We start from the raw sequence: 19,827 nt of genomic DNA, 5'->3' as shown, positions 1-19,827 counted from the left end.
GGTTCAGATTGAACCTGCAATACAGAGCCCAGAAACCCAGGGAGATGTTTCTCCAGAGGTGAAAACTCTGTTTTTTTTCAGGGCATATTTTCCTCTTCCCTAATGTAAGCGACATTATGGAATGCAAAAATAGCTAGATGTAAAAAAATAGATGGAATCTATTTACTCAAATATTTACTCAGATTATAAGGTTTTGTAACTTTCAAATACACTGTCTTATATTTTAATTATTTAGGTATCTGAATGAGAAGAATCCTGGGAAAAAATCTTATTCTAATCCCAATCCCTCAGTGTTTTACACTTGCATAGGATGAACTGACTTCTTTGCCCAAGTAGAAAACTTGAGGAGAAAAACCAACCCAAAGCTCTGTGTATATTTAGAGGCTCAAACCAAGGGAATATACGTTCCTGTGGCTTCATGTAAGACATGGCACCTCAGAAAGACCCTGATGCTCCCTCCAGTCACAGTGACAACGTTAAGTGAAGTGCCTGTGAAGTTCATGGTGTGGCTCTATGGAGAAAGGTGCACCAAGCACGGGGCACTGAACCCCCTGAAGCCAACAGGAGGTTAACTCAGATTGCAACTATTCCCATAACCATGTATTACAGACTGTTGGATTTTGTTTCAGTGATGAGCTTCAAGTACAGCCAAAAGCGAATAGAGGCACGTTGACCTCATAGTTTTGTGAATACAGATTGAGCGTCCAAGACAATTAAAAGCAGGGAATACGTGCCATCCCCAAACCCCTGGCGAGCCACTGCCAGCAGTTACCGCTGCCCTGTCCGACTGAAAAGACATCAACACCCGCTGCAGAGGAGGTTGGAAGGCAGCCATCCCCGATGGATTGCTTACGAGCACTGACTGGAGTCAAACCGACTTCAGTCAGAGATTTACACAAGCCTCATAATCTAATAGTAGAGTTTACTTTACGAGAGTGCCACACCAAAGATAGTAAAATGCAGTTTTAGCTAACAAATCTACATGCTTGCACAGAAAAGCTACGGCCGTCATGGAGCATGTCAGCGCTGCGGAGCGCCTGGTGCAGATTTATAGTTTTCAGTTTATTGCTGAAGAGTTATTGTTAACTCCATTGTTATACACTTTCTGCAATTAAAGGTTCCAGTCACACTTATAGTTTTTAAACATAGCTAATAAAATGCAATAAATCCTGAGATGTTATAGGTTTTCCTGCGCTGTTAAACATCTGAAACTTTTTTATACTGGATTTTTGACCTGTGTTAGGATAGATTTTGGAAGTAAATTGGCTGTTGTAAGCTGCTTTACTTTTGATTTGCTTGGATCTGCAAAATTTCTTGTAGTTTTCCTTTATTATAGTAAAAGAAAGAGTGAGGCAATACTTAGACTGTTTCCTTCATGCATGCAACAGGTGATCATAAGTACAGTGTCTCTTACAAGTCACCTTCCAACTTTCTGTGTTTCTTGTGTCATAAATTATAAAGAATAATGGAGGGGTTTTTTTTGCTTTAGCAATGACTTTTGGTCTTTTCTCTCACATGAGTAATGTTCTCTTTCTTTTCTATCAAAGCTTTGACAGAACGGACTTACCACTTTCTCTACAGGTGGCTACAGTTATAAATACTGCTTCTGACCATCTGTGTTCATGTGTTCAGAAGGTTATCAGGGTACATGGATGGGGCACAGAACCTGGACAGGTGGACAGAATAATTTTGCTCTGCTTATTTCCCAGTACTTTATGAAGTAGCCTCAGCAGCCTTGCAGTGAGCACTTGCAGGATCCAACTTCTACTGACAAGGTTATGGATCTGCTTTTTAAATGCTTCAAGGTTGATCTTAGTCTCAAATTCCATGAACATTCAGAGATCCTAGTGCCAAGTTAGTATATTACATGAGACATATTTTGCAAATGGTATCTATTGAGATATAATATCCACACAAATAGTATTCCTCTTGAAGGAACACAGCTACTATAAAACTCCAAACATATCAAGGGGAAGAACAAATAACAGAAAATTCATATTTGTCATAAACCAACCTCACAGTAAGAAAATTGCTCTTTGCACCCTGAAATTCATTGCAACAATTGGGACTGGCTCTTTGCACTACAAAAGAGTTTCACTATCTTTGAGATCGTCCCGATGGGTTAAGTATACAGACAGAGGAAGTAAGAAAAACAACATGCGTGATCTGGAATAGAGATTACTGAATGGAGGGGTGTGTACAGGACTAAGAACCAACATCCCTCTGAAAGCTTTGGGAAGCTTAGAGGCTTGAAACCCCTGCATAAAAACGTGGATCAGAAACTTTTTATCAGGGTGAACACGTTTGTTCATCACTGATCTCACCTCTTCCCATGCACAAGAAAGAGGCAAAGCTTTACACCAGGTGGGATGCACCTCGGTTGGAGACCTGGGCAAACTTTTCCTCAGCAGTATCACTTAACACACAACATCTTCAGGTTTCGCTTATCAAGTACAGCAGCTGGGAACATTATGTCTTTACAATTAGAAAGTCCGGTTTCTGTATCAAAGGACGAAAAATGCTCACGCCCACATCTCTCTGCATTCTTAAAAGCCCATCATCTACTGCAAACTTGTGCAATCTGAATCAGAGATTTCAGAAAGAAATCAGAAAGGAAGAAAGAGAGAGAGAGACGTTTGTGTTTTAAGAAAAAAAACTTACCAAAAATAACTGAAGTTCTCTAAAGTTGCCCTGAAGTTGAAATAGCCCAGAACACCAGTGCAGAGCCTGCCTTAAACTCTCTCTTTCTCACTCCCCCTCTCTCTCCAGCAATTGGAAGGAGGGCTGTGCAGAAATCCAGCAAACAATTTTCCTTCTATGTCGACCGGGGCGTTCCTCACGGGCAGAAAGGGGATGGCTAAGGCTGGGTGAGGCTCGTTGCTATCCCCAAGCCAAAGAGCACTGTCGCACATTACACAGCCTGTGAAATCCAATCCCTTTCTCTGCTCAGGCAACAGCTGTACGGCTTCAGCTGAGGCGGGAGCAGGGGATAGACCCTGGGCTTGTCCCTGGTCAGGCTTTCCATGCTGGGGGACGCTGAGGAATGTGGGCACAGAGGTTTCTGTGAGCTGCGGGTCTTCTCCCGGCAGCTGCGGGCAGGAGCGCTCACGGGGTGGAGATGCGGGGCAATTTCCGCGGCACTGAAAGTATATGGGATGTGGGCGCCCGCGCAAAACAAACAGCTCTTTTCCTGAAATTCATTCCCAGCCTTGCTTCAGGACGTAACTGGGTAATTAGCGTTATATGTATTAGTAAATTCTCATGCAAGCGCGCACACACACAGGATGCAGGCTGTCAGCCTGTCACAACAGCGCGGTTCGAACGGGCTGCAAGGCTGTCCCAGTGTCGTCTCTAAGCTCGTTCTTCCTTGTCACTTTTAGTCAGCTGTTTGGTTCTTTCCGAAAAACCCCCGAATGCTGGGCTGACAGTCCTCAGAGCAAGTGAAGCACTATGGTAGTTTGCAGGGTGGGAGTGCCAGTGCTTAGCGCTGCCTTCACCCTGTGCTGATATTCTATACTTGAGGGAAGCTGCTTAGCGCCAGCAGAAATGGATTTCTGAAAACTCCCAGCCCCTCCTCTCACCTGTTTCTATTTCTACACTCCACGTAAAGGAAAGAAATTTCTAATACAGCTGATTCCTCCCTCTCCCAGGAATTCCACGGATCCCTTGACTCCTCATTCCTGAGTCTTTAAAAAAAGTCACAGCAACAGATTTCAGCCCAGGTTTCCGCGTTTCACAGGATCATTTGGCTGCTGGTTTGCATACTGTCAAATAGGGGTGAGGTGAGAGAGGGTGAAAAATCCAAACAACACATAAGCCGCCCGGGGAGTGTCCTGCAATCGCTCCGGCTGCTTTGCCAACAACCCAGAGCAGGTAGAAAACATTCCAGCCAAAGGAGAAGGAAAACCCCTGTGTTTACAGAGCAGCCGCGTTTCATGTCGAGGCAAATGCTGTGCTGGTGATTGTTATGCTCTTGGCTCTGAATAAGTTTCGATACCTGAAATTCTGCAGATGTTGGGTTTCTGGACCCAAGTTTAGAATGGGTGCACAGGGTTTCCACAGAGGGCATTTGAAAATCTGAGAGGGAAAACTGAGTATATCTCTGATTCCGTTCTATGTGGGTACTCAACACAGGCATTTTATGAAAACTGGGTCTTAAGAGAACTACAGTCCTTATATTAAAACCAATGGTGTAACTTGTGCAATTAATGTATGTTATTAAATCTAATTATACATATATATTAATTATAGAAGATCACATATATAACAATCTAGAAATATGATATGTAATTTCATCTAATTAATACAAACAGTTTTTCAGCACATGAACTAAATAACAATTCAGAAATTGTGTCTATTATATGATTCTATTGTATATCGATACAAAATATATATAATCACATATAATGTGTGATTATATACTAAATATCTAATCATGTATAATTAATATAAATATGTTGTGAAGCAGTATGCAGTTCCCACGCAACCTCTATCTTGGGAGTGTGGCATCCACATCAAGAATTAAAAAAAGAGGTTGTCTGTAGCCACTGCAGGGAGGTAAGGCTCGGAAGGAGGAAGATGAGGCAATGGGACAGTGAGAAGGTGGCACACAAAGTGTTCAAGGCCAGGCAGGATGGGGCTTGGAGCAACCTGGTCTTGTGGAAGGTGTCCCTGCCCATGGCAGGGGGTTGGAACTGGATGGTCTTGAAGATCCCTTCCAGCTCAAACCATTCCATGATTCTGTGTTTCAAGCAAGATGTCCCACGGCTGCCTCAAGGATGGAGGTGGCCAGAACCAACAAAGACCTCCTGAGGTGCAGTCAACAGCATCAAAGTAAGCTGAGATGGCTGGGAATGGGAGCAAGACCTTGCTAAGAGCTGGCTCAGGCTTGCTCTGCTGACATCTCTATTTCCATGCACTGTCTTGAGGACTATATCGAGGTCCAGCCTTTCTGAGCCATCTTACATCCTGACAAACAACACATATTTTTAGAAACAGACATGCAAAACAAGAAGCCCAGCCTACATCATGGATTGATGTGGGCACAGCTCATTTGGGTGCAGAAATTTGGCTCCTAGTCACTCAGCAGCAGCACTGCAGCAGGGCACAGGCTGTGGGGTGGCAGCAGCAGTGTGCTCCATCCCCAGTCAGTGCTGCATTTCAGCTGTCTTTGCTGAATATATGGATGGGCGTTGTTTCAATCTTTCAAGAATTTTTAAAGCCCACATGAGACAAAACCCTGGCTAAGTTGAGAGAAGCCAACTGTTTTTCCATAAACCTGGAAGAAATGAGTCTGTTCGTTTTCCTGGTATTGGGAAATCTACGTTCACTGTCCCTGGCTTTTTTCCAGTTTCATCTCAGAACTGAAGGTGTAGACCCGGATGTCTGAGCTCTGCCCTGCTGCTGTAACTCCAGCGAGGACAACTGCTGTGTCAAAGATTTATCCCCATGAAACTTCAAGCCTAAAATCTCCCCTCTTGTCAGCCAATATGGTGCTGTTCTGGGACTATCAAAGTATTTCAATATTATTTGACTTACATGAATTCACAATGCTCACTTGGTTTATTTTTAAATATTTATCAAATCCGCTGTTTGTCTACTGAGCTATTGAAAAAATGCTATCAGACTGATAATTTCCCAATTCACCAAGCAATTCCAGCACAAGTTATTCAGTGGGAATACTCCAAACAGCACTTGTGTTTACTCTTCTTGACAGACATCTAAATATTAAAAGATAAAGCTCTTCAAGTTATGCTGCAGCAATATTAAAAAATATTCCTCTCTGCTCTACTGCCTTGCCTAGGAGCACCATTGTATCTCACATTTCTCTATCCCACATCTCACCCCTGTGTTACAACGTTGTTTTCTCTGCTCTGTTCACAGGTAAGCTGTAAACACACAACTGAATGACACAAGGTTTATTTTATTAGTGCTATTCACACCCTGACCTGTGCATGGACTCATGTTAGGCTTACGCATAAGGGTGTGCTGCTTTAATAGTAATTGAGAAATGAGATGAAAAACAACGGGAATGTTCTTGTGTTTTGTTTGGCCCAAAGAGAGGGAGACAACATGTTCCATGAGATTATAGTAAAGCATGCTCTGGAGCACAAATTCCTGTAGTTAAGTGGAGAGGATGCAAGGGTGATCATTTCTATTCTCTTTCCTTTTTAGCAATTGTGAATCTTTGGATATTTGGGGGGAAAAATATGAAGCCACAAATTTCCACAACTAGGTAGGACTGGGTTGCAGAGAAGATCAGCTAAAAAAACCAAACTTGTCTGCACAATTCAGAAAGGAGTTTAAAAACTGAGGACCTCCAGTTTAAAGAGAAATGGACTGCTAAGAGAAGGAACCACAGGGGAAGAAAAAAAGAAGGGAAAGACAAGATCAATGTGAACTCAAGATGTAGAACTGAGCATAAGACTGCCAATGAGAGCAATGAATGGGTGGAGGCATCTGGCCACCAACTTGCAGTCCAAGCCCAGAGGAGGATAAATGTAACATTAATCACCAATTTACAGACATTTCCTATGCTTTGTCTCCCATGACTGCATTTTGTTATGACACAGGAATGTATGTATTTATCTATTGCACAGTCAGTTAGTTTGAACTAAAAAGGTATTTAGGCCAGCCATACAAACTTCCTCTGAATTTCTTCTCTTTTGCAATACATAAACCATTAATTTGATTGATTTGCTTCAACTTTTTTTTTGCATAAAACTCTTCCATTTGCAGGTAGACATGCAACCTCACTAACACAGAGAGAGCCAGGTATGGAAATGAGGTTCCATCACTGCCTCTTTTAAGAAGCCTCAGGGTTGGACTCAAAGACCTCATTCTGAAGTCAGTCAATTCAGATGAGTTCCCCCCCAAAAAGTGAATGGGCATCATTCATGTATTTGGTAACCTAGCTGAAGTCTGTCCTCCAAACAGATTGGTCTTTTCATCTGAGAGTTTACTCAAAAGAGGCTCCAGTGTCTACCTGCCCTTGGCAAGTTCTACCAGCACTACCTGCTTGATGCACTAACACCAAGATGCAACAGATAATATTTTGTATAGAAAGAGGTTTCTCCTTTGTGAAGATAAGCAAATGTCAACTCCAGGTATCCAGGAATGGAGTAGTAAAATCCAAACTCAAGGGAAAATAGCCCAAACAAGCCCAGTGAAGAGTATATTTCCAGAAATTCAAATATTCTCTTTCAGGATGCCTAAATATGTATTTTTTTCACTTTAGTGGTTAATATTGTTGCTGATGAAAAAAAAAAAAAAGCTAAAAACGCAGATCTGCAACCAGCATAAACAAAAAAATCCCACCAACAACAGAGAAAGCATTATTTAGAAATGAAACAAAATGAGACATTTCCAAGAGCAATCCTTTCACTAACAGGAGGAGAAGAAAAAGGAAACTAATTCACCCTGAACAGCTTCTTCTATTTTGTCCGTGGGCATATGCTCCATCTCCCTTTGTCCCCCAAATGCATTTCCACTGGCCCTGACAGTGCTGGCATTGACCTTCTGCAGCCAAAATAGCTTGGACAGAACGAAACAGAAAAACAGGAGCCAGGCAGAGCAAGGGGCAAGGCAGCCATGGCCACGGACCTGGGGGAAAACTGCTATAATTAGCAAAGCTCGTACAAAAACCATGATCCTCATGGAGCTGCTGCTTTCCTGCCCTGCCAGTTGCATATTAGATCATTCAGAGCAGAGGGGAACAAAGCCATCGCCTGCAGAACTCTTCACACCCGCTGTCCTGAGGGGTCACCTCACCATCCACAGCCTCCTCCACTGCTGCTGGTGATCATCCATCTCCGGACGGTGCTGTGGAGGGCTTTAATTAAAAATGAATATTTCCTCAATGTTTCCCCCAACCATCTCGTTCCCTTCTCTCTGCCGATTTTAGTTCCCCGCTCAGCTGGAATTCAGAGTTGGCTGACGGTGGACCTTTATTATTTCACTATTTCAAAACCTGTGACATCGTATCAAAAGCAGACGTGGCTCCTCCCTGAAAAGTGAATATTAGTGACAAATAGCCGGCAGGAAGAAAACAAAAGCATCTTTTCAAGCTGGAAAGTTAGGTGCTAATTACCCGTGAATAACCTGTTTGTACTAGGCGGTAATGCTCAAACACCTGAAAAATAACTCTTTGAAACAAACTGTTTCTCTTTCTGCAAAGTCATTATGCTGCCTTAAGCACTTTTCTTTCCACAGTTTTGGTACTTCTGGATATCACAAAGCCAGTAAGTTTTCTCGTTTCGAAATGCAGGGGAAAAAGCCCTAAGGACTGTCAAAGTATGAATACAACATTCACAAACTCTCCATTTTCAATCATTTACTGAGTCAGATATTTCTGAAGTGCTTCTAAGCATCCGTGTGACATTTATTATGTTTGATCAAGACACTTTTTAACTACCAAACTGAAAGTTGAAGGATGTTGCCACCGATGTGGCATCACATAAAATAATTTTAAAAGATCTCATATAAAAAGCAGACATCAATAAAAGACAAGTATAATTATTAAATGTAGTAGGTCAGATGCCTTTGAAAAAAGCAGAAGTTTTCATCTGCTATAGCGAAACGCATTTCAGAGGCTACACTGAAGGTTGGGGTCTTTTCCCTTTTCCTTTTTACCAGTTCCTGTATGGAGTAGCACAAACTTTTGCTTTTTGTGGGGATTTGTGACATTCCAGTTGTGGAAATGCTTCTCAGTGAAACCTTGTTTTTCTCTCCAAAGCCTTAAGAACAGTTCTGAAACAAAGATCTTAAAATAAAAGACTCCTGGCAGATGATCTCACTATGTGCCCTGGGGTTTGCATGGCATTTAGCGAACCACCAGTGATTAGTAGGTTTGTTGTAGGAGTAACTGGGAACTGCACTGAAATAATCCCTTTCTTCTGGCTTCGGGGTCCCAATGAAACCTGCTCTGGGTGAGGGAAGGGGTGTAAATATTCACCTGGGGACCTGGCTGTGCCCACACAGCCCCACTCAGGAAAGGGCTGTGTGCTGGCAGTGGCTCTGGGCACGAGGGGACATTTGTTAATTCTTTTTTGAGACTGTTTAAACCTAAGCCTTCACACACATCTGGAATACCACCTGTTACTGCATTCCTTGCAGCTGTTTCTGTGTCCTGCCTGGGGGCAGGAGCTGGCAGATGCTGCCTTTGACAACAAGCAGGAAGCCCAGGTGAAGGGCAAAAACGGGAGAAACTCCCTCAGATTGGGAACAAGCAAGCACCAGCTCCTGTCTTGCTAATTAAATAAACTGTTTTCCTCGCGATGATGAATGCTCAGCCTGTTTTGCCCCTCCGTTGCAGGGGCACAGAGGCAGCCTGGGGATTTAGGGAGGGTATTTCACACACACAGGGGTTGCTGTGTGTCCGTGGTTGGCACACACCACCGTGGAAAAACAGGGTCAGTGCTGCTGCTGTGCCTGAGACTCGGTGTGCATCTTCAGGGCGTGGGCTGGGACAGAGAAAGGACTCAGCAGATGACAATGGGGCTCAGTGTTTGCTGTAGGATGTCAGCAACACAGCAGGGTTTATTTCTTAATGAAGTGAGTCACTTGATTGGTATCAAGTATCTGTTAAGTTGAGTGATGGGGTGGATCCAAATGTTAGAGGACCTCGTTTTAAATATACCATTCACCACTCTGGACTGGCTTGCACTGTGTAAACAACATCAGTGAGAGATGGAAATACATTAGGTTAATTCCATCTGGGGTTTCGAAGTCTCCTGCTTCCTCATAGAGCTGAGACTGATTTTCCAGCAACACAAAATTCACCTCAAAGCCCTACATCCCATCACCAAAAAAAAAAAAAAAAAAAAAAAAAAAGTCTTCGCTTGGAAAGGGGAAAGCCAGAAGTACAGGGTAAATAAAAATCAGATAATCAGCACAGTTATCTGACTTCTGCACTCCAGCTTACTCAGCTGAACTGGCTCACTGGTGCCCCAGAAAGGAAAACTGTGGGAAGCAGCAGCCAAGAGAGAGTAAGAAAAGGAGTGCTCCTTCCACAATGCATTTGTGATGCTGTCAGCTTTATCCTGTGCAGTTCCTACAGCTGGAATTAAATCCTTGGGCTTTAAAGGTCTTGGCACATGTATGTCAGCATCTCGTGGCTGTTTGGTTTCAGGCCTTGTGATCCTGTTTGCTGTCACTGAAATCAGCTGTAGTATTGCCTGTGACTTTTAATGGCAGCAAGTTGACCCCTTTAATGCTTCATTCCTGACTTTCTGGCTCTGAAGAGCAGAAGAAACAACGGGAAACAACCTCAGTCAGGGGTGAGAAATACTTCAGATTGTCTTTTTCACCGGTCAGTGCCAGAGAAGAGTAAAATATTACTGAAACTGCTGGACTCGTTGATACACACCCAGAAATTGAACTTAAACATTGATTGATACTGCTGGTAAAGAAAATCAGCTTGATAAGTAGGAATAGGATTCCCTTGGGCTCTGCTGAAGTGCTCAGTTGAGAGGTAGCATTTATGTGTCAAGAGCAGAAGGAGCCTTGAGGTACCTGTGACACACTGAAATCAACCTTTCCCCACCTCTGTGCTGCTGCCTTTGAGTTCAGCTGCCAGCCACTTGGTTGGGTGAAGAAACCCAGTGTGTAATAATTAATTCCCCCTAATTTGACAATGATGCTAATGGTAAACAAGGTCACTGTTCAGTCTTGCACAGCACTCGGTGCTGTGTTGGTTCTGGCTGCAGTTGCCAATAGATAGGAATCAATGAAGTGAGAGAGAATAGCTTTTTTTTTTTTTTTTTTTTTTTTTTTAAGGGAGACATTATATGTATTGTGGAATTTTGACAGCAGAAGTGCTCTCAGTTGCTGATGCAAACCCTGTGAATGTAGGCTGAGAAGAAAGAGCCCAAAATGGGTCAGGAGCAGAGAAGAGCATTTATTCTGAGATCACAGCAAACTGAACACTGCCAGCAGTGAGTCCTGTTCTTCCACAATCTGTCATCTCACACAAGTGCTTTCAGGCTTCCTTTGCTTGTAAATAAAAGTATTTTACTTTTATTTTTCCTAAAAGGTATTGAACGCATTTGGGGAGTAGGAGAATTGAATCTTAAAGATTTTTATACAATGTTCATGAAAGGCCTTGAAAAGCTAAATAAAGAATTACTGAGTTTAGCTTTTTTTTGTCTTGTTTCAAATAAGAAGTTATGTTATTAATAAAAAGAATCCCAAGAAGTACCTGGATTTACCAGTGACAAAATACAACAGAAAAAAAAAGAAGGGAGAGGGGATGTAGTTCTACTGTTTTCTACCTCATGCTTGGTCAGCTTAGTTATGTTAGCTTTTAAAAACATTTCTTTCTAAAAAAAGGGGAAAAGTGTGCTTAGAAGTTTATTTTTTTTAAATTACTATGCCTGTGGATGAATGGTTAAGCCAGAAGTTGGTGGAAAATTTAAAAAGAATGTATTTTTTTAGCCGCTGTTCAGCTCTTGCTCAAGAAACTCAAACGGAGGCTGTCATGCTCCTCATGGTATCACTTGGGTGATCCTCCCTGCTCACATGGCCCTGAACTGCCTCCAAGCCCCTCTGGCAGCTGCAGGATCCTGCAGGGACTGGGCTCTTGCATTCCCACGTGCACATCCCAGCCCATGATTCTGAGTAATACGAGTGACTCAGGAAACAAACACATGTGACACCTCACAAGCAGCTCTGTGAAGGCTTCCAGTTTCACACTAAATAGGCACATGATTCATCACCTTCTTCTGCTCATGGCTTCCCGTGTAGAGAGTGGTTCAGTTAAGCAGCACTGGCCCTACGTATTGTCAAACTAAAAACCCTGGCTTCAAGAAACTATTCCTTTTCCAAATATTCAGCAAATATAGGACAAAGGAAAAGGTGTGATAGGGAGATAGAAAAGCAGAACTGCAAGCATCACCTGCTCAAGTCTGATTTGTTAGTCCTTAGTGGAGTTTTTTGATGCGAGAAGAGAAGCAAGTTATCCTTTAAGCAGCATCCATGAATGAGAAGGATGCTGAGCATGACAGCACAGGTCCTGGTTGGGAAAACAGCACGGGGTCAGCCCTCGGGCTGCCTTTTCCTTTCACTCAGGGCAATGAAAGTGCTCAGAGTGCCTTGCGATAATCTACTGCCTGGAGCCCATTTCCATCTACAATTGTTAGCACGGCTGAGCATTGTCCCTGCGTTACAGGAATCACCCTCACTCCGGGCTCTGCTGCATGACTCAGCTCCCAGTGCTATTTCGGGTGGCAGAGGGGAGAAGCTGCCAGGCTGGCATCCCCTCCTGTTCCCTTTGTGGAAATAGGATGTGGCTCTGCACGCCAGGCGTTCGTGCTCTGCGGAGTGTCTGAAGGGATTACACGGAGCAGAGCTGTAACTGCGCTCTGATGTTGCTGATGTATTATAAATGATCCATTATTCAGCAGCATGAGGAAAGCCAGAGGAATGGAAAACTAAAACGTGAAACTAGGGAGCACAGAACCCGAGCAAGTGATTCATGTTGTGTGGGAAACGGGCCTCACTGGGTGTAGGTCTGTAGTGCTGTGGAATTACAACTACAGGGGCTAATAATTTATTTCATTTACAATAACATTTGTCTTTCTCTCAGTCCTGAAAAATGCCTGGGCACAGCATGTGCACCATGGGTGAGCCTTCACCATGTCTGCTTCCCCAGGTGCCTTTCAGCTCCCACAGATGGCAGAGGGAGGTGGAATTCTGTTCTTCCCCCATGAGCAGGGGGATGAGGGGGCAGAGCAGGTTTTGCTCAGCATGCAAACCCAGTGCAACAGCAATTAAACCAGATTTGATTTGGTTTGTATTCCCTCTCATCTGCTGGGTTCAGAGGGTTTCTTGTTCATTCTCTGTTCTGAGCCCCTCCAATTGGGGAGTTCAGTGAGAAACATGAACACCAGAACTTTGCTTCCTGCAGAGCTGCAGGAGGAGATGGAAGGGCACATTGCAGAAGGGTTCTCAGCTCTTCCACCAGGACCCCCTCAGAGACAGCTTTCTGCTCGCCTTGCTTCCATCATTTTCAGCTCCAAGACTAATTCTGGAAACACATCCATAATGCTGTGGCCTATGACTATTCTTTCCCTGCATTAGAATATTTTTATAGTCCATTTTGCCAAGGAATCACAACAGAAAAGCTGCAGATTGGCTTTTCTGATTATTCTCTCACTCCTTGCTGAAAAGTTCCTCTCATCATTCTGCTGAACAGGGAAATTTCAACAGTGAAAAGCAAATGAAACAATTTATATTCAGATATAAAATTCTCACTCAAAGAGAAATGGATTTTTCTTTCTCTTGGGAAAAGAATTAATTTCCTCTCCTGGATTTTGAACTTTATTCCTTTCTTACAGATCCTTTAGTGAGAACTGAAGGACCCATTAACTATCTCCAAACTGATCACGCACCACAGAAAACCAGAAGGCCTTGGAGGCTATGGGAAGTCCCCAACCAACAAACTGAGACTTTAAAACTGGTAAAGGAATGAAGGAGTGAAACATCCCAAATGCCCAATTAGTCAGTTTTACTACCGTATTGTGTGTGGTCTCTGTGAAAATCTGGCCATGTCTCACAAACTCTGAGACCATCAAAAAGATGTTGCATGTGCATAGCCCATAATAAAGCTATTAGAAACCCAAGAGGAGGTTTCTAGTGTGAGTCATGATACTCAGGAAGAGATGAGGCAGGGCAGCCAATTCACTTTTAAAGAGCAGCATGAGCCCAGTGCAAAAATCAGCAAATCCAGAATGACCTGGATATCGTACATGGTCTTTTATTTACAGCCTCAGAAATGCCTAAATCTCAACCACACTGCAGATCTAACTCCCTGCACTGCTTTGGAGGAAGGAGGGACAGTGTAGAGGCAAGCAACAGCTTCCAAGATTTATCTGCAGTCTGTAGCACCCACCTAACTCTCCAGTAAACTTAGGGAGAAGAGGACCAAGGGTTATGAGACAAAGCAGTGGGAGCATGGCTGAATTGGTTCTCAGTAAGTGCACAGAGAAACCTTGGTGACACCTTAAAAGACATCTTGGGAAAGAGATTAGTTTCAGGCACAGCACTAATCTTTCATTTTCTTAGTTTACACTTTTTTAATCTCAAGGAGCTTTTGACATTTTAGAAGGGAGCAAGTTATAACAGAGCAGCACTGCAGAACACCCTTGGGGTGCCAACAAACCAGAACAGGTTTGGGAATCTACAGCTCAAAGCCCACAGTCGTCATCCAGGGAGCTGTGAAAAGGAAAGTCATCCTGCCAGATGTTACCTAAAGCCTTCCTGCAAGGCTGCCCAGTAATTTTAAGAAGCAGCCACTTTATGAAGGACAAACTGACCAGAACCAGGCAGAGCAGAACAGAGCCAGGGCCAAGATGGAGAGAACATCTATGCACTGCAGATAGAGCCAACAGGAGACAGACAGGAGCCTGAAGCAGCCCTTCCTTCCCAACCATGGCAGTCTTTTCTTTGTTCAATGGCCCTGCTTGTTCCCTGCTTAAAAACTTCACTGTTTCTGGACAGAACATGTCCTTACCAGGAATACCCACTCCTGGGGGCAGGGGAGGATGGGAGCACATCAGCCTCTGCTTGGGATCAATCCTGCAGATGGTATAGAGGTGAAGAGAGGAGACAGCAGGCAGGAACTATGGCAGGGTGGAGGGATTAAGCTCAGGCACACCTTGGACCTAGTCAAGGCTGAGCCTAGGAGAGCACATCTTCACCTGGACTGAACAAGAAGTGTGGTGGAAACCTCCAGAGCTCTTGGAGGCAGCAGAAATACAGAAGTAGCTGGAATTTAATGTGTGGTACCAGGAGGAAGGGATTGTTGGAGAGATGGGTCTAGGGGGAAACAGTCCTCTCAGGAATGTGGCTAGGATTTGCCCCTTGTGCATTTTCTGCCCACCACAACCACATTTCACAAATTCTCTAGCACACAAGTTTGTAGGGAAGAGTCTGGAGGAAGAATTTGAGCATCTCTTAAGAGAGAATGAAGAAATTGGGTGGTAAGATTTCTCTAGCCAAGGTGTCTCCAGTGATGACCAAACGACACAATTCCCATTTTAGACCCCAAATGTTAAAAAAAAAAATGTTAAGAACAACTGACCAATATACAGAAACCCACAGCTGGTGATTTCAAAACTATTGTTATTTCCCTAGAAAGCCTGGAAATCTCTGACTGCTGAGCAAACAATTTTCACTCATGAAAGATTTAAGCTTTTACAAAGTGGCACTTTGCCAGCAGGAAGAAAGGTGGTGCACATCAAAAATGCTCGTTTTAATTTTGGCTGCACCTGCTGACCCTGACCTGGTGACAGATGGAACACACTGAACATTTCATAACACATAAATACTTCGTCCCTCTGCACAGGATGGACTCAGGATTTCCCACAGCATGATACATTGAACACCCACCCCTTCTCCTGTACCTTCTGGCATCTCACAAGGCAACTGAAAGCTGATTTCAAAGCCATTGCTCCTGCCTGGGGGTCCCATAGCCCTTTGTATCCTTTTGTCTTTAATTTCAAAAGGCACCATTGTCTACTCATTCTGAAAAAAAAGATATCCCTCAAGTTTAGACACATCCATAAGTTTGCCCATCTCATCAGTGATCACAAGCAATGAAGGACAAGCACAGTTGGTAGAAATAAGGGTGTAGTCACAGGCTTTTGCAACAAGTCACACCTTCCCTCTAACCTCTAGGCTGAGAAATCTGTGCTCCCTCAAAGTCTGGAGAGGTGTCAGTCAGACTGAGTGTACTGAAAGCCAGTATGGGTAGATGCCTGGTTTAGGACCTTTCCATGATCCTTTGAAGTATCCACACAAGACAGAGCAGCAAGAATTACGAGAAAATTGACACCCTCAAGCAAAGACAGACTTTTATTCTGAAAAAACTACTTAAATGCAATCTGCTGCTGTGTAATATATATGCCAGAGGGACAAAATATGGTGTAAAGTAAGATCTCAGCAAGCTGAGATCCAGCTTACATATTTGGCCTGTTTAATCCAAGGATGAAAATAATTACGCAAAGTCAGTCTAAGCAATCCCAGAAGGATTTGAACATATGAAATACAGTCACTGCAAGAAGCGGAAGGAAGGGAGAGCTTCACCAATTTCAGTTCCCCTTGGCTTTCCTCTGCTTGTGTGTGAATTTGGCCCAGAAAACTGTCTGGCACTGGGGATGGTGATCATTCATCCTTTCTATTTGCACAAGAATGTGGGAAGGGCTTAGAAAAAGCTCCTCTTCTCCCATCTGGGGACCTGGGTGGGTGCCAGTTAAGTTCAATGATGCATAACCATTTCAAGAAGCTCCTTGCCACTCTCTATTTTGCAGACATTTGCAAAGAAAGCAAATGTACATGCCCCAGCAGCGTGTTGGTTGCTCTGTCAGGATAGGGGGTATCCTACTTCTCTCTGCTTGTCATGACAGCAACACCAGGCAAAAAGGAAATAAAACAAGTTTATCATCTTAGCCTACACATCCAACAAGATTTTCAAACCCCAGCAGCTGGGGAAAAGAGAGAAAAGAAGCTTAACACACAGGCAAGAAAGTTTTGATGTGGTGTGTGCTCAGAGAAGCAAGAAACTGCATCTTCTTGAGGGCACCAGGTGCCTCTCCTCCCACCCATCAGCAGCCAGGCAGAGGAGGCAAAGCGACGAGATGTGCTGCAAGAAGCGAGCTCCTACCTGGAAGCCGTGGGCAGATTTCGGTCCCGATCTGCCGGCTGACAGCTGTCCCTGCTGGGCTGGATGAGGTGCTTTGGGTCATTCATGGCCCAGGAACCAGGGTGGGGCCAGCGGGGAGGTTTTGGCTCCAAACCCCGCCCCGCACCATGTGAGCTATTCAGAGCCAGGTCTTCCCCAAGGGTGCTGCTGTGTCCCATGTCCCTCCTGAGGAGCCTCTCTGCGTGTTGAGCGGCAAATTGCAGCCAGCCCGCGTCGCCTTTGAGTGCTCGCCAAGGCTTTGTTTGTTTTCCCTTCTGTTTCAAACATCCTTTGTGCCTTTCTGGCTCAGCTAATTAGCTGCAATGCTCAGCTTCTCCAGTTTTTAAGGGCTTGCCCAATTAATAGCTGGTCAGATGTGGACTTTAGAGCCTGGGCTGAAGCTGTGATGAGAGAGGAAGGTGGTCTCTGCCTGTGGTGGGTTCATCCAGCTAACACACAGAACATCAGGGAAGACACGGTGGCTTGGGGTCAGTGTCACAGTAGGGTTTGTACCTTGGTGTCTGCAGTGTCCTGCAGCCAAAACTGCCACATCTTTGCTCCTGGTCCTGCCACAGGTCACTGGATTAAGGTAACAAGGGAAGCTTTCAACACCTGCAGTTGCAGGAGGGGTGGCTGGGACATGGAAAGGACACCATGAGCTCATTGGTGCAGGAGAACATCTCCAGAGCATTCTCAGCAGTTATAAAAGGTGGGTAGCCTGAGAAAGAGACACCTGGGGAATGGGAGGAACTGCTCAGAGACCCCTGGGGAGTGGGAGAAACTGCTCAGAGACACCTGGGGAATGGAAGGAACTGCTCAGAGACACCTGGGGAATGGGAGAAACTGCTCAGAGACTGCTCAGAGGGAGAGGTAGGAGAAAGACAGAAAGGCCATGTATAGCCAAGAAAATCAGGAATAAAAGCAGCCTTAGATACTTGGAGTCATTCTATCAGATGGACCATCAAACTGTATTTTAAAGGTTTGTCTGAGCTTGACTGTTCTTACAGCTCTGTGATGTCACTTATCTTTACCTACCACAAGGCAGTCTGTCCAGGGGTTAAAATGCAGTTTCCAGCCATGTGGCAGCCTGTTGTAATCTGCCTCTATTACATAACCCAGCAAATATTTTGCTAAAGTTCAGTTTAATTGCAGGATTGATGGTGGTGAGAAGCATTTTCTCCTTTATGAATTTTTCCCCTTTGGAAATCAGGATAGTGACATGCAAATGGCAGCTTTTTCTCTGCTTGCCTAATTCAGTGGCCAACCAAAGGCACTATGTTCCCCTTCATACCAGTCATATTCTGCTTCTCAAGGAAAAGGTTAACATCTGTCCTTTCCCTACTTCTCCTGCTGTGGCACATACCAGAGATCAGAATGCAAGAGACAAACATGACACAAGTCAAGCAAAGAACTGGAAATAGGGTAGGGAGGAGGTGAGTTATCCTTAGTCCAAATTAGGTGGAGCCCAGCTATTCTTGTGCTGTTTTGCTAAGGTCACTCTGGATTTAGAGAGGACACAAAGGGGAAGGGAGGGAGACAAAAAAAGTTTTGTTATTTAGCTTTTCCCTGAGACTGTTTATAGGTTGCTTGACATCATTACATGATCACTCATGGCAAAGTTTTCCTAGGTTGTTTTCCTCCTCCTCCCTTTAATGCCACTGTTGTCTTTCTGATAATGTAGGATCTGTGTGGTTCTTTCCAAATCTCATATTTTCTCCTGCTCCTCCTCCTGTTGCAGGGATTGAAGCCCATCCCTCCTTCTATCTTATCATATTGTTGGCCCTTCTGTTTAATACAGAGAACAGCTGTTTAAGGTTCAGAAATGCTGACTGTTGGGCCAGACCACCAATTCCTCTCTTCTTCACAATACCTTCAGATCCAGCTATTTCAGATCCATGCTGACCCACCTTTTTTATCTTTTTCCATACCTTCTGTTTTAATCCTTTTTGTTTTTCCAATCACAGCTTTAATCCCCATTTACTAAAGCTTTCTGTGGTCCAACTACCTCTTCCAGTTACACTACTGTGAATCCAGAGTAAATCTGCTGGTGTAATTGGGATCATAAGATATGAGGTGACTGTGTGTTCCAGGAGCCAGAGCCAAAACCAATGTCACCATCATCAGCATCTTTCTCGCCGTTGTTTCCAATATCAAAGAGAGATTGTAGTCTGGGAACAGTGATACCAATCATCAGTCTTGGAGTTAAGTTGCATAATTTGCCTACTTCAACCTTCTCCAGATGCTTTTCAGCCATTAATTAAGTATAGGAGCCCAACAAAGACAAGGTTATCATTTTCAGGGTGAGGCATTAAGAAGGCAGCAATGTTCTCAAAGGTACATATGAAGAGTCCCCCTGGCTCTGTGGCAAAATCCCACATTGATTTTATTGGCTCCAAATCAGCAATAGGAGTCCAAAGAAAAGTCCTCATCTCTTGTCCCTGTCCTACCAAAATGTTGATCCCACTGGGAAAAAAATGGGTGCCACAGAATGGGTGCTGAGTCTTTCCTATGCCACACTTGTGCCAAATTTGGGGTTGGTATTTTGTTGAATAGTGTTGAATGATGTTTTTGGAATAGTGTCAGAGGAAATATAAATGTCTGTGACAAGCCACTGCATGTGGCATTGGTTTCACTGGGGCTATCACATTTCCCCTTCCAGCCCATGGCAGCAGACTTCCAGGTCCCTCAGGATCTGGAGATGGATTTCTCTCTTTCATGCTACTGCTGTGTCCCAAAGGGATTTATTGATGTTGATCATCAGGCCAAGCTAAGCACTATTTGGTGCTGCCAGACCTTGAAAACAAAATGTGGAGAACTTGATCTGTTCTGCATTTATTAACATTCACAGCTCCTCTCCTGAAACATGTCTGATGCCACAGTAGCTTAAAGCATTCTGCTTCGTGCTGTGTGTCATGAACTTTACAAAAAAAAATAGAAGCCTGGAAAACTTCCCAGACTGTGCAGTGCATCTCTCTTTTGTGAGAGAAAAGTGTGAAAGTGGTAGGGTTGTTTTCTTTACTTTCCTTGGCCCACAGGTGTGCATCATATTCTCACCCTGGGCTAGTCTGCTGGTCCATCCCAGCTGTGTGTTTCATCAAAAAAAGTTTGTATTGAGGTGAGATGGAGAACCCTGTGGCCATGCAGGACAG

At 44.0% G+C, this 19,827-nt stretch overlaps 1 protein-coding gene across 1 annotated transcript in view; it reads right to left on the bottom strand.

Moving 5' to 3' along the window:
* AHNAK2 (AHNAK nucleoprotein 2) overlaps nt 1-16,834 on the bottom strand; it is a 60,077-nt gene extending 43,243 nt beyond the window's left edge. The window contains exon 1 of the mRNA XM_085063786.1: nt 16,661-16,834. Coding sequence (XP_084919912.1) covers nt 16,661-16,742 — 82 coding nt within the window. The 5' untranslated portion in view covers nt 16,743-16,834. The remainder of the gene's footprint in view (nt 1-16,660) is intronic.
* Between the last annotated feature and the right edge of the window lie 2,993 nt (nt 16,835-19,827).

Source organism: Lichenostomus cassidix, chromosome 5, assembly GCF_008360975.1.
Source record: "Lichenostomus cassidix isolate B80296 chromosome 5, HeHo_3.0, whole genome shotgun sequence".
Lineage (NCBI taxonomy): Eukaryota > Metazoa > Chordata > Aves > Passeriformes > Meliphagidae > Lichenostomus > Lichenostomus cassidix.
Note: the sequence above shows the minus strand (reverse complement) of the source record. Positions and strands in the feature narration are given on the sequence as shown.